The sequence below is a fragment of the Crinia signifera genome, chromosome 4 (genome assembly GCF_055691185.1).
Source record: "Crinia signifera chromosome 4, ASM5569118v1, whole genome shotgun sequence".
NCBI lineage: Eukaryota > Metazoa > Chordata > Amphibia > Anura > Myobatrachidae > Crinia > Crinia signifera.
The window spans coordinates 27873515-27888642 of NC_139220.1; the positions used below are offsets into that span (position 1 = coordinate 27873515).

The 15128-nt window shown below is 46.1% G+C and overlaps 1 protein-coding gene across 3 annotated transcripts in view; it reads left to right on the forward strand.

Moving 5' to 3' along the window:
* The first annotated feature begins 1837 nt into the window (after positions 1-1837).
* The window catches only part of TBC1D9B (TBC1 domain family member 9B), a 44438-nt gene continuing 31147 nt past the window's right edge, over positions 1838-15128 (forward strand). For all 3 annotated transcript variants that reach the window (XM_083181476.1, XM_083181477.1, XM_083181478.1), the window contains exons 1-4: positions 1838-2149; positions 6363-6473; positions 11655-11773; positions 13898-14126. In XM_083181476.1, coding sequence (XP_083037602.1) covers positions 2032-2149; positions 6363-6473; positions 11655-11773; positions 13898-14126 — 577 coding nt within the window. In that variant the 5' untranslated portion in view covers positions 1838-2031. The remainder of the gene's footprint in view (positions 2150-6362; positions 6474-11654; positions 11774-13897; positions 14127-15128) is intronic.

The window sequence follows — 15128 nt, forward strand, 5'->3', positions numbered from 1 at the left end:
GATTTCTTCAGACTGGACACCGACCCCGGACACCGGAGCCAGGGACCCGGGACACAGGGACCTACCTACGGGATCAAGATAGGTAAGTATCAGTATGTGTGTGTTATGTATGTATTAAAGTTTTATTTTTCTGGTGTGTCAGTGTGTATTTATTTATCTATTTGTTTTAACTGTGGAACTACAAGACCCAGCGGGCCCTTTAATGCCCCACAGGCTGGGACTTGTGGTTCTCCAAGTCCCAGCTTGAGGGGGAGGCTTGCTGGGACTCATAGTTCCACAGTTTAAAACAATAGTTTTTAAATCTATTTTTTTTACACTGAATCAGCCCGGTGGCCACCGCACAGGGCCACTTGGGACAGCACCAGTGTATATATAATACAGTGTACACATGGCACATACTGTAGTGTATATGATACAGTGTACACATGGCACACACTGTAGTAGTGTATATGATACAGTATACACATGGCACATACTGTAGTGTATATATGATACAGTGGCACATGCTGTAGTGTATATATGATATAGTGTACACATACTGTAGTGTGTATATGATACAGTGTACACATGGCACATACTGTAGTGTATATGATACACATGGCACATACTGTAGTGTATATATGATACAGTGGCACATGCTGTAGTGTATATATGATATAGTGTACACATACTGTAGTGTATATATGATACAGTGCACACATGGCACATACTGTAGTGTATATATGATACAGTGCACACATGGCACATACTGTAGTGTATATGATACAGTGTACACATGGCACATACTGTAGTGTATATGATACACATGACACATACTGTAGTGTATATGATACACATGGCACATACTGTAGTGTATATATATGATACAGTGTACACATGGCACATACTGTAGTGTATATGATACACATGGCACATACTGTAGTGTATATATATGATACAGTGTACACATGGCACATACTGTAGTGTATATATGATACAGTGTACACATGGCACATACTGTAGTGTAGTGTATATGATACACATGGCACATACTGTAGTGTATATATATGATACAGTGTACACATGGCACATACTGTAGTGTATATGATACACATGGCACATACTGTAGTGTATATATATGATACAGTGTACACATGGCACATACTGTAGTGTATATGATACACATGGCACAGCTGTAGTGTATATGATACACATGGCACATACTGTAGTGTATATATATGATACAGTGTACACATGGCACATACTGTAGTGTATATATGATACAGTGTACACATGGCACATACTGTAGTGTATATGATACACATGGCACATACTGTAGTGTATATATATGATACAGTGTACACATGGCACATACTGTAGTGTATATATGATACAGTGTACACATGGCACATACTGTAGTGTATATGATACACATGGCACATACTGTAGTGTATATATATGATACAGTGTACACATGGCACATACTGTAGTGTATATGATACACATGGCACATACTGTAGTGTATATATATGATACAGTGTACACATGGCACATACTGTAGTGTATATATGATACAGTGTACACATGGCACATACTGTAGTGTATATGATACACATGGCACATACTGTAGTGTATATATATGATACAGTGTACACATGGCACATACTGTAGTGTATATGATACACATGGCACATACTGTAGTGTATATATATGATACAGTGTACACATGGCACATACTGTAGTGTATATGATACACATGGCACAGCTGTAGTGTGTATGATACACATGGCACCGCACAGCTGTTGCAACAATAACACCTGACAGGAGGACAGAGCACAGGCAGTTGCCATTCTGCGCACTGTCCAGCAGGGGGCGCTGTGTGCCGGAGCTCTGCGGCCTCCGAGGCCTCCTGCGTTACTTACCGGGCAGGCAGTGATCCGGGCTACGGAAGCGGCAGCAGCAGAGCCCGGTACCGGGAGCACACACCCCGGGTCTCGCCGCGACACCCGGCACTGGCACCAGACGTTGCTCCCGGAGGCCCGGCCGCCCAGGATGTGGCTGAACCCGGAGGAGGTGCTGCTGGCCAACGCGCTATGGGTGACCGAGCGAGCCAACCCCTTCTTCATCCTGCAGCGGCGCCGGGGGCACGGGAGAGGCGGGGGCCTGACAGGTAACGCCGGGGAATAACGGGGGCGCACTGTGACAGCTGCGATGTGTGTGGTTGTTATTGTTGTTGTATTATGCCCATCCCACTGTTTACTCTTACTGTATATATCCTATAGTACCCAGCTGCTGCTCCCCTCACCCAGCTGGTTCTCATGTATCCCAGCTTCTGTGCCCCTGTCCCAGCTGTTGCCCCTCTCTTTCAGCTTCTGCCCACCTCACCCAGCTTCTGCCACTCTCTACCAAGTACCAACTGTTGCCAAGATCTCCCAGCTTCTGCCCCCCTCACCCAGCTTCTGCCCCCTCTCACCCAGCTGCTACCCCCTCATCCAGCGACTTTCCTCTGCTCACCTTCTCCCCCACCCCCCTCACCCAGCTGCCCTCCTCAAACAGCTTCTGCCCTCTTCTTCCATCTTATGCCCCCCCCCTCACCCAGCGGCTTCCCCTCACCCAGCGGCTTCCCCTCTCTCCCTGCTTCTGCCCCCCCCCTCACCTCCCCCTCACTCAGCTTCTGCCCCCTCACCCAACTGCTTCCACTCTCTCCCAGCGACATCCCCTCACCTCCAGCTTCTGCCCCTATTTATCAGCCGCTGCCTACCTCACCCAGTTGGTTCTCATTTATATATGCTTCTGTGCCTCTCTATCAGCTTCTGCGCCTCTCTATCAGCTTCTGCCTATCTCACTCAGCTCCTGCCCCTCTCTACCAGCTGCTGGCCATTCTCTCCCATTCTATGCCCTTGCTCATATTTGTTACCCATCTTTTGGAACTCTCACCCAGGCTCATAGATTGCCAGGACTCAGGACTGTCCCTGGTAGCCATGTAATAGTCCTTGCTATACAGTATGTCTGTTATTGCCCACTGTCATAATAATAATGATCCTGGGCTAAGAATTATACATTTAAAGAAGATTCCTCAATATTTTATATTATTAGCAATGTGTCTGGTTTATACTGTATATATTCTACATGGTAACTATTACAGTAATATATATAAACATTCACAGTGCCATCTGTTGGTTAGACTGCTCCACCCTTTATAATTTGACAGTAATACCCCTTTCACATCGCACTTTTAAAACGGTATATTGCCGTTTTTTACCATTTTAAAACGTTTTAGGCTGCATTGTGAAAGTGCCAAAGTTGATTTACCGGTTAAAGTTAACCGGTATTTCAACACGAGTCCTACACGTTTTAAAGCCGTTTTTTGGCAGTTTGAACAGCTCTATTTCAATGACTTGAAACCTGCGATGTGAAAGGTCTCAAGGCTCAGACCCGTTTTAAAGTCCCATTTAAGAATAACGTGTCATTACCCATTTCTGCAATGTGAAAGCAGTATAACAATAAGCACTGCTAATCTTATGTGGCTCTATGTGCAGAACAATTCACCCTTATTGTTTCCTATAAGATTTGATTCCACTTCTAGTAGGTCTAAAGGGCCCCATGCATCAGCAATTAATTGTGACAATTTTCAGATATGGAGATGATTGCCACAATTAATTTTAGATGTGTGGGCTCCCCCTTTTGGCAATCCCAATCAAAATCGCCAATCGATTGCTTAATCAGGTTTTTAAACATGTTTAATAATCTGGTATTATCTGCAGATCTTTTTTATATGTGTGGGGCATTCCCAATTCGTCTTCTTCATCTATTTATATTATGAACAGCAATCGATTGGGCAATTTCCAGATATGAAGATGCAATCTTTAGATGGAAAAATCTGCCGATCACTGAAATAAATCTGTAATGTGTGGGCAAAGTCAGATAGATTGTAAAATCCATTTATCTGGCCAAAAAATCCCTGGATCTGTAAATCCATATATTGTGATTGCTGATGTATGGGGCCCATAACATGGTTCAAAGCACCTGATTAAAATCTGTTAGCAAGGCTGCAATTTTTGCAGATTGACAAAACCGAGTTTTACTGCAAGTGGGGTAGATACTGTAGATTTAAGGCCCCTATACACTACTGCGTTTTGGGCCGATTTCTCCCATTACCAATGGATCGGGCCGAGAAATCAGCCCAAATCAGATGCATTTGATGTCCCATCGGGTTCGGTGCGCGGTCACCGAACCTGAGTCTGATGCAGTGCCACTGCCTGCTGGCTGAATACCGGAGGCGAGTCATCCGCGGCGTGGGCATGACAGACTGATACAGAGACAAATCCCCCCACCCGATTCACTTGCCTGTACACAGAGCCAGCTATTAATTACTGTGTACAGGATGGGTGGGGGCTGTCTAGGACTGACGCGCCGGAGACAGGGGATTGATGGCGGCACATTTGAGGGGTAAGGCAGGGTTATGGGGAGGTTTATTTTTAAAGGGGGGAGGGGTTGCCGTAATTTCTGGCCAGAGGTCAGACTTGCATGCAGGTTCGACCTCTGACTCGGACCCCCCTCCCAGCCACGGGAAACAGGGTCGCATGCAATGCATCACATGTGAAAGGACCGCATGCGATCCTGCTACCTGGGAAGATCCCAGAGGGCCATACACTGCTGTAATGCATGGCAACCTTTAGATTTGGGGGAGTAATTTTATTTCTGTGCAGGGTAAATATTGGTTGCTTTATTCTTACACTGCAATCTAGATTTCAGTCTCTCTGTACATTTACATTTGCCCCACCTGCAGTGCAAAATGGTTTGGTCCATCTGAGAAAATTGCAGCCTTGCGAGTAGTTCTGAATTGGTCTGAAGTTTTTTATTTTGCGAATGGCCTTCATTTATAGTCATTTTTATTAACAATGGTGCTTTATTTATGGAGAACAGTAAAGCAATTAAAGGGAAGTAAGATATTCAATACCAAGCCATGGCCTTAATAGGTGAGTCACAGGATTTGCAGTTGCCAAAACAGATTAAGGACAACCTACTCTATGTGATTGAGTTTTTACGTTGTGTGTAGTGACATTAACGTGTGTTTGCTAAAGAAGGAGAGAGAGTGTGTGTGTGTGTGTGTGTGTGTGTTGTGATGAATTGTGCCCATACACTGGAACAGATAAAGTCTTGATCTTTATTTTTCATAGCAGAAAAACCTGCATACCACGTAATCAGCACAGTAATGATGGTTACAGCATTTGCAGCATACAGGTCGCAGCCTAGTATAAGCACTTCAGGAAGCTCCAGTGTCCCCTACTGTAGCCCACACCCCGGCCTATCTCTTGGACAGCTAATCCACCATCCTCGGATATATCATTGTTTATTTTCCAGCACCTGCAGATTTTTAACCCAATAGTGTGCGGTTTCTCCAACATATTGTGTATGTGTGTGTGTGTGTGTGTGTATGTATAATATATATATATATATATATATATATATATATATATATATATATATATATATATATATATATATACTACATAATAGTTAAAACTGCACAAAAATTTTGTACAGCGGTTTCCAGTTTAGCGCCATCAGACAGACAGATGCACTTTGGGGACTTTCTTTTATACTATGTAAGGATAGAGATAGATGTATCGGTACTTGTGTAGTTTCACGGTGCCCGATATATCGGATGCGATATCGGCCGATATATCGATCCGATTATTTTTTTTTACCTGTTCATAACCCCACTATCCACTACGCATGGAGTTGATTTGATATAGTGTGGCGAGCGCAGTAATCCACGTCCCCTCGCGGGGCTCGCTATAGTCGCCACGCTTCGGGCTTGGTGGCTCGCTGCACTCGCCACACTATATCAAATCAACTCCATGCGTAGTGGATAGTGGGGTTATGAACAGGTAAAAAAATCACATCGGATCGCATCAATATATCGGCCGATATTGCATATATCGGGCGCTGCGAAACTACACAAGTACGATATATCTAAAAAAGCTTAAAAAGCTAGTCTGCTACATTGTGATTTGCATGTGTGAGAGAGAAAGAGATGTAGTTTCACTCGCTACCAACAGATGGCAGTGTTTCGGGGACAAACGGACACTAGACATATATATAGATGATATCTATCTATCTAATTTAGTGTAATTGTGGTAGTGACCACACTCAGATAAGTACATGACGGTCGCCTTGGTCTCTCTGTGGTCCCGAATAAAGAAGGCAGCTTATGTGACCTTTGTAAGTACTTTGTGTATTGTGTTCTTAGCTGATTAATAGGCAGTCACATGCCTTTTGTTTTGCAGACTGCACACACGCAGTCACATGACCATCACAGACAACTTGGTGTCATTACATGGTATTGCACTAACACTTTTTGCCGTCATGTTCTCCAGGTTTGCTGGTCGGGACACTAGATGTTGTACTGGATTCCAGCGCCCGTGTAGCCCCTTACAGGATATTGCATCAGACCCAGGAATCGCAGATCTACTGGACTGTGGCTTGTGGTAGGTGTCCTACGTCAGACTAGAGGTTATGTACAATCATAATGATGGTCCAATAATAAACTTGTGTATTTCCTCAGTTATTGTTTATTAGCTGGAAATTGCTATGAAGACTAATACCCCTTTCACACCAGCCTAAATTCCTGGGTTGAGTCCGGGAACAACCCGGTACTACCGCTGGTGTGAAAGGTACCCGGGACAAATTACCGGGCTAATTTGCCGGCAATCCAACCCTGCTAGGTAGCAGGGTTGTTCCCGGGTTTAACCCGGGGACCTGGCTGGTGTGAATAAGTTACCCGGGTTGCCGGGTCCTCTGTGTCCTGTTCAGCGGGGATTTGATGCAGGCGGCGGGCGCAAATGACGGGACAGCCGTTGGATAATGATGACGCAGCTCTCCGGCGGCAGTGAGGGCGCCGGAGAGCTGCGTCCTCTTCATCCGCCGCGTGTCCCGCCATTTGCGCCGCCTGTGTGGATCCCCAGCCTGCGCGGAGGACCAGCAACCGGGGTGAGTATTCTTACCACCTCCGCCGCGATCCTGCCGACTGCCCGATGCCATCCCACCGACTGCCCGCCTCCTTCCCACCCCCTTCACACACCAGAAAATGCAGGGACTTTTCTGGTGTGAAAGGGTCCCAACCCGGGAATGTCCCTGCTTGTCCCTGCATTTCTGGTGTGAAAGGGGTATAAGATGCATGTAGATAAATACCACAAAGACATTTCTGGTACCAGTAGTATAAGATATAGAGCAACAAGCAAAGCTCCGCACACACTGTGATCCCCATCATCGGCACGTGCATACACACAGTACAGCCATCATTAATGATGCACTCCCCGGTGTGTTACTGTCCAGGAGGGGTCGCGCATCATCGTCACTGGAGGTGTACACACAGGGCAATATAACGAATAATATCTCTCAGACGTGCCAAGATGAGCAATATCGCTCATTATATTGGCCAGTGTATACGGGGCTTAACTTCATAACACGGTGGACACAAGAATCACTCTAAAATGTTATGTAATAGCAAACAAAGCCAGGTACATACTACTGGTGTGGTAGGACTGCCCGACAATCGGGATCCGACAGGGGGAGAGCGCAAAGAAGCCCCTTGTGGGCTCGTTGCGCTTGCCACTCTGCAGGCTCGGATGTTTGCTTCGCTCGCCACAGGGTCTATTCTCCCTCTATGGGGGTCTTGGACCCCACAAGGGAGAATAGACCTTGTCAGTCGGGATCCCCCGTCGTAGCACCAGTAGCCGGGATTCCGATGTCATTCAGCACCCACATACCACAGTGGTGTCTTGCCGCTCTTGTAATTGCTGTCGAGGCAGGTGCTTCTTGATACAATCTCCCGATATAAGGTGCCCATACACTACTGCGATTTATCGCAGCAGTGTATGGACCACCTGACCCTCCTGAGCCACCCAGGTCCTTCCTGGAAGGCAGGATCGGATGCGATACATCGCATGCTGTCCTTTCACATGTGATGTATCACATGCGACCTGTCCCCCCACCGCAGGGAGGGGCGGCGAGTCGGAGGTCAAACAGGCAGCAGGTCCAAAGTGCATGGGACCGCGGAGTGGACCCAACAGGGACGTCAAACACTGCTGATTTCTTGGCCCGATCCATCTAAGCACTTGAATAATTTGGATAATCTACAAATGAACACTGAAAAACTCATGTTGACATTTGAATGTGTTGACCTTTTATCTATGTTTACCTTTTGGTGTCGACCCTATATACCAGGGCTGGGCAACACCGGCCCTCCAGATGTTGATGAACTACACAACCCAGGATGCTTTGCATTAGTTTTGCTATGTGGCCATGCTGAAACTGATGCAAGGCATGCTGGGATGTGTAGTTCATTAACATCTGGAGGGCCGGTGTTGCCCAGCCCTGCTATATACCATAACCCTGTGAATTACGACAATAAAAAACTTGATTGTACGTTAACAGTGACATCTACAGGCTATAGTGGGGATGACAGTCCTTACAAAACATTTTCTTCAGCCCTGCTCTAGTAGGCTCTGCTCAATGTGCATGCAATAATGGCTGTGCTGCCTCTCCGTATTAGTACAAACCACTGTGTATAGGTAACAGGACAGGTTACACTTTATTGAACATATGCTATTTATATAATAAACATTGGTGATTTTGGTAATATCCATGATATTGTAATGACTCATTTAGTGTTTTTTTTTTTTTTATAAACCGTAACTACTCAAAAACAGTTCACACTACTCCTGTGCTATAAGAATTGTAATACGTATCCCCTATTCAGTGTGTAGAACAAATCTTATGTTGTTGCTTTCTCCGTGTATCTTCCTCTCTCCGCTTTGCACCCTAACTTCTACCTCTATCGCCACCCTCCCCTGCAATGTCATCCTCTCATCCCTCTTCCTCTCACTGTTTAACCTCAATCTCTTTACTATCTCCTGCGCTTTCTCATCCCCCCCCCCTCTCTCTCTCTCTCTCTCTCTCTCTCTCTCTCTCTCTCTCTCTCTCTCTCTCTCTCTCTCTCTCTCTCTCTCTCTCTCTCTCTCTCTCTCTCTCTCTCTCTCTCTCTCTCTCCCACTTCCCCCCCCCCCCTCTCTCTTTCTTCCTCTTATTTTCTGTTAACTAAATGCTGCTTTGTAGATGAAAGATTAGAGGTTGTTTCAAGGAATTGAGACCTTGGGTTTGCAGATAGCTACTTCTTTGAATTGCAGCACTGTGTAAAACTATATTTCTCGTCTTTATGAAAAGTTTCTAATATTCCGTCATTCTCTGTTTATGGCCAGCATGACACTACCTTATAAAAAAAAATGCGCTCTAGTTATGTCAATGTATGGTTGGGCTGGCCAAACCGGTCCTACAGGTCAAGTTTTCCAGACCACCTAGCTGGTGCACAGGTGCAGTCATTACTAACTGTCACATTACCAGACCACCGAGCTGACGCACAGGTGCAGTCATTACTGTCACATTACCAGGCCACCTAGCTGGAGCACAGGTGCAGTCATTACTAACTGTCACATTACCAGACCACCTAGCTGACGCATAGGTGCAGTCATTACTAACTGTCACATTACCAGTCCACCTAGCTGGTGCACAGGTGCAGTCATTACTGTCACATTACCAGTCCACCTACCTGGCGCACAGGTGCAGTCATTACTGTCACATTACCTGACCATCTAGCTGGCGCACAGGTGCAGTCATTACTGTCACATTACCAGACCACCTAGATGGTGCACAGGTGCAGTCATTACTAACTGTCACATTACCAGACCACCTAGCTGACGCACAGGTGCAGTCATTACTAACTGTCACATTACCAGGCCACTGAGCTGGCACACAGGTGCAGTCATTACTAACTGTCATATTACCAGACCACCGAGCTGGCGCACAGGTGCAGTCATTACTAACTGTCACATTACCAGGCCACCTAGCTGGCGCACAGGTGCAGTCATTACTAACTGTCACATTACCAGACCACCGAGCTGGCGCACTGGTGCAGTCATTACTAACTGTCACATTACCAGACCACCGAGCTGGCGCACAGGTGCAGTCATTACTAACTGTCACTTTACCAGGCCACCTAGCTGGCGTACAGGTGCAGTCATTACTAACTGTCACATTACCAGGCCACCTAGCTGGCGCACAGGTGCAGTCATTAACATGTGCTGCATTCATTCCTAACAGACACACACTCTACAGATCCACAGGTGGCCTGGAATACAAGATCTGTCGGTAGATCCCGAGGACAACATGTGGCACGCCTGCGTATTGGAAAAAAGATGCTTCATACAGTACAAGTTTGTAATCAACATTTCAATGTTCTTTACAAGATTGATATCCTCCTGGTGACAATGTTGTAAAGAACATTGAAACGTTGATTACAAACTTTAGTGTGAAGTGTTGTTTTCCAATACCCAGGCGTGCCGCATGTTAGAGGTACATATGGCCGTTTTTATGTGGCCGTTGCTGGCACCAGGAGAACTAGAGTGATGTTATGGGAGTTCTGGCTCTTTCAAGAATATATATTTGACATCCCTACAAACCATTTCCTAGAGAGAGGATACCCATTAGCTGATTTGGATGTGCAGAGGAAAAAAAGCTCTTAATCTTCCTAGGGAATAACTATTACAGCCTAGGAATAAGAGAGAATGCAAGAAGGTGATACCTTGGGTCAGTCATTACAGCACAAAAGTAATATGGTAAGAAAATATTCCAGGAAATTTTGCCCACTTGTGTGGGGTGATTCCGAGTTGACATCACTGCATGATATTAGAATTATGCAGTGTTGTACTATGGGTAAAAAACCTGAGAGATATTGTTGTTAAAGCGGATGTCACAGAGAGGGACACTCAGAGAGACTTTCACACTCAACAGGTTCCTGTTTCATTTTGAAATGACATCTGAGTGCTGCTTAAGGCCCATACACACTGGGCAACTTTGAGCTGACAGTCGCTCCAAACAGCAGGTTTGAACGGCTTTCAGCTCAAAGCCACCCAGTGTGTATGCTCCAGCAAAGAGTGCTGCCGCGTGCTCCCGCATCATCGCTGGGAAAGCCGTTCATCTGCTGGTTATACCAGCAGATGAGCGGCTTTGAGGACGGCTTTGCATAGCGCTGCGCTTTTCTACGCCGTCCTCCCCCCGCTGTCTGCGCCAGGCAGGGGGAAAGCCGCTCAGTGTGTATGCACTGAGCGGCTTTCCCCGCAGCGATGATAGCGATCATCGCTGTCCATACACGCTGTGCATAGTCTCCCAGTGTGTATGGACCTTTACAGTTCATGATATATCTACAGTGTGCTCACCCACTAAGGCGGCACTGCCCAGATTTCAATAAATAGAGCATCATGTACAGTATCAACTTTCAATTGGCTAGAACAATATTCGGCAGGAATATATATAATATGAGGCAAATAGGGCAAAACTCCAACAGACTTACTTGATGGGTGCAGTGTGCTAGAATACTGATATATTTTACTGAGGGTGAATTGCATCTAAGTTAGGTTTAGGTGTCCTGTAAGCGTAATCAGCACTGGCCTAAATACTACCACAACCCACAGCATAAATCGTGTCCGATTCCTAAGCTCCCATTGGCTGAAAATGTAAACATATGGGGCTGATCATATGTAATTTGGGGTGTGATTTTGGCAGATTATTTTTGGGTGTGATTTTGGCAGATTCTAATACACTTTTTACCTCAGGATCATCGCGGAAGGAGATTACTGAGCACTGGGAATGGCTGGAAAACAACCTGCTGCAGACTCTCTCAATCTTCGATAATGAGGATGACATCACCACCTTCGTCAAAGGGAAAATCCATGTAAGGCCTAGTGTTGGCAGTTTGGTACCCACACTGAATGGGCGAGGCTTTTTTCTATGCTGTCTGTGAGCTCACTGATGGCACTGACAGCCTACCCTGGCAGACAGCACAGAGTGATATTGGCCCAGCTCTGTAGTCAGTGGTGGTAGTTACGCGTGGCTGGTCAGAAACGCCACGCCTCAGTGATGTTACAAGTGAGGGCTGCCTAGAAGTGGCTTTTACAGTTTGTCAGGGTGCGGAAAGCAACAAACCTATTTCTCAGTGATCCTTCTATTAGTCTGGGAAGATGTGAGTAATAATTGTCCTAGATAATGTCATATATCAATGTGCGATATGCGAACTGAGCACCAGTCCCTGAGAAAAATGCAGAGCAAACTGGGATAAGTCCCAGGCAATGGACTTTTTTATTATGTGTTCTTGCCATGGCCAGTCCTTGTTCTCCCTTTAGTATTTGCAAAGTCCCAAGTCCAAGTAAATAATTCCGTGTGCCAGCGTCAGTTTTTCAAGGTAATATGTGTTTGATTTAAAGGGGGGTATTCAATGTGGGGTCACGGCTGTGGAGCTGGTTCGGTGCCGTTCTCGGTCAGCTCGACCGAGAAATCGTAGGTGGGATTCAATGTTCCGCCTGCCGCGGGGCGAGAAAGGGGCGTGGCTGCGAGAAGTGAGCCCGGCTGCTTGTGAAGTCGGGCTCGTTCTGCGAGATCCCCTGCTCAATGCTGTCAAGGGAGACAGCATTGAACTGGGCCCGGCGGCCATCTCCCCCATCGGGAGATGCTCGTCGGTGATTGAATACCCCCCAAAGTGTGCATGGAACTGTTGGTAATGGTGCCTGTGCACGTTTCACCTCCCTGCTCACAGTAACTCGGTAATTCCATGTTTGTTTTGGTGATTTAACAGACTGCATTATGATAAATATCTCATCTCGTACCGTAGCTGCTTCCTATGGGATTAGACTACATGTACTACAGTGTTTAATCCACTTAATGTCTAGTGCTGTAGATATGAAATAAAAATCTGCTGTGTCCTTGCCTTATGCACGTACGGATAAAGAGCCACAGTAACACAAATGCTTTTATTGCCCAGAATTCTGTTATTTAAAATTGTGTTTTATTTTTTACAGAGGGCAATTCTTTTAATTGAAGCAAACCAGTTGTAGGTCAAAGTTACACATAGGTGCATTTATCTCCATAGAACCAACAAAAATCTTAAATGTATAGCTCATTCGCTACTTTCTTATAATTGAACATTTAGGTGTAATAATTGCATTTCCTATTTTATACAGTCAACATGTATTTTTTTGTAGATCCTGTTAATAGCATTGCTGTCATCTCTTCCCTATCGCTTTTATACCACCCTAAATGGGTGCCGGACGGGATCCCCACAGTCATTTACCCGACGTCAGGATCCTGACTTAAAACACAGACTGACGGGTTCCCGGCGGCCACCGGCTATTCTCCCTCGTGGGGTCCACGACACACATAGAGGGAGAATAGAATAGGTGGCGAGTGTAGAGAGCCACTGTGCCCGCAGGGGGCTTTGCTGTGCTCGCCATGCTGTCTGAGTCCGGCCAGTCGGGATCCCAACTGTCGGAACCCTATACCACACCCACCCTTAATATCCCGAGTTATTATACATAAATGTGCAGCTACCTGGGATATTGTGCTGTGTAAATGCACCCAGTTAAAATATTCCGGGTTGCACAATCCAGCAATTAAACACGGGAAGTGAGCAGGGTAGAACGTGGATTCAACCAAGCTCGTGGTCACCCATTCACTGCAATAAAATAGCCGCGCTGAAAGTTGATTTCATCTCCAAGCGCTGGCTCAGGACCTGCCTTCACTGACGTCAAACACCTGGCAAAATGACGGGTATCGACGGCAATTTAAAATGGTCGCCAGCCGGATCACACCTGTGTTGGAGCTGGGTACAAAATCCCAGGTGCGACCCGGCTATTTGGCAAAAAGTGTTATTCGTAAACCATTAATTACGAACATTCACTTCACTTGTTCCCACTAATAAGGCAGCAATGTGGGGTCAGGGCTTGCAGCATTAAAAATGCATACTATGACTGTACAAAGCTATGTGTATGGGGTTCATAAACATCTTTGTCACCTTTAATGAAAGGGCATCATTGCGGAGGAGAACAAGAGCCTGCTGCCCAAGGATGAAGAAGATCCTGGGAAGTTCAAGGAGGCTGAGCTGAAAATGCGCAAACAGTTTGGAATGCCGGATGGGGAGAAGCTGGTAAACTATTACTCCTGCAGCTACTGGAAGGGGCGGGTTCCCCGGCAAGGCTGGCTCTACCTGTCCGTCAACCATCTCTGCTTCTATTCCTTCTTGTTAGGGAAAGAAGGTGAGACCTCTTTATTACAATCAGAATGAAATAAACTTATACCCATTTCATGTTGCTCCATCAAATTGTGAATTTAATTCCAGACCAAACACAGAATAGGGCACATGTGAGAGGCCTGGCACGGAAGGCTCCTGCTGTATAGTACCAGCTGTGTATGGCAGGTCTCATCCTATAATTTTATTGGGACGCATTGCGCAAGTTGCACTTTTGTGTAGAAGTGTTTTTCTAGATGCCCCATTTAAATGGCCCGCTCAGATTTGATGTTATTGTTGTCTGGCCCCATACCTCCCAACATTGGATGCCTGCAAGGAGGGACAGTGCGTGCAGCGAAATTTTTGGGAGCATGGCTTAGCGGGAAGGGGGCATGGCCTGTACTTGCTGCGCTACCGTGAAGTCATGCCCCATCATTTTCGTCGCTGCGGGGACATGCTTGCTATCCTCCCAGCCCCTCTGGCTTCAAGAATAGACACCCCCCCCCCCTCCCGGGACGCAGATATCCCCCCCCCCCCCCCCCCCAAAAAAAAAAACGGGGCCAGCAACTGGGCAAAACCATGCTGCACTGCAGTTGGGGCAGATGTAACATGTGCAGAGAGATTTAGCTGTCTATCGTGTGGGCTATATGCATAAGCAGACAGTATTTACCTTGCACAGAAGCAATATACATGCATCTTCACCCCTTGCATTGAAACATGGGGCCTTATTCAGATCTGAGCTCAGCACAAATTTGTTCGGAAAATGGGAAAAACCATGTGCACTGCAGGTGGGGCAGATGTAACATGTCCAGAGAGAGTTAAATTTGGGTGGGGTTTGCTGAAACTGAAATCTAAATTGCAGTGTAAAAATAATGCAGCCAGTATTTACCCTGCACAGAAACAAAATAACTCACCCAAATCCAACTCTCTCTATACATGTTACATCTGCCCCACCTGCAGTGCACATGGTTTTGCCCATTTTACGAACAAATTTGTACTGAGCTCAGATCTGAATAAGGCCCCTGGTTTG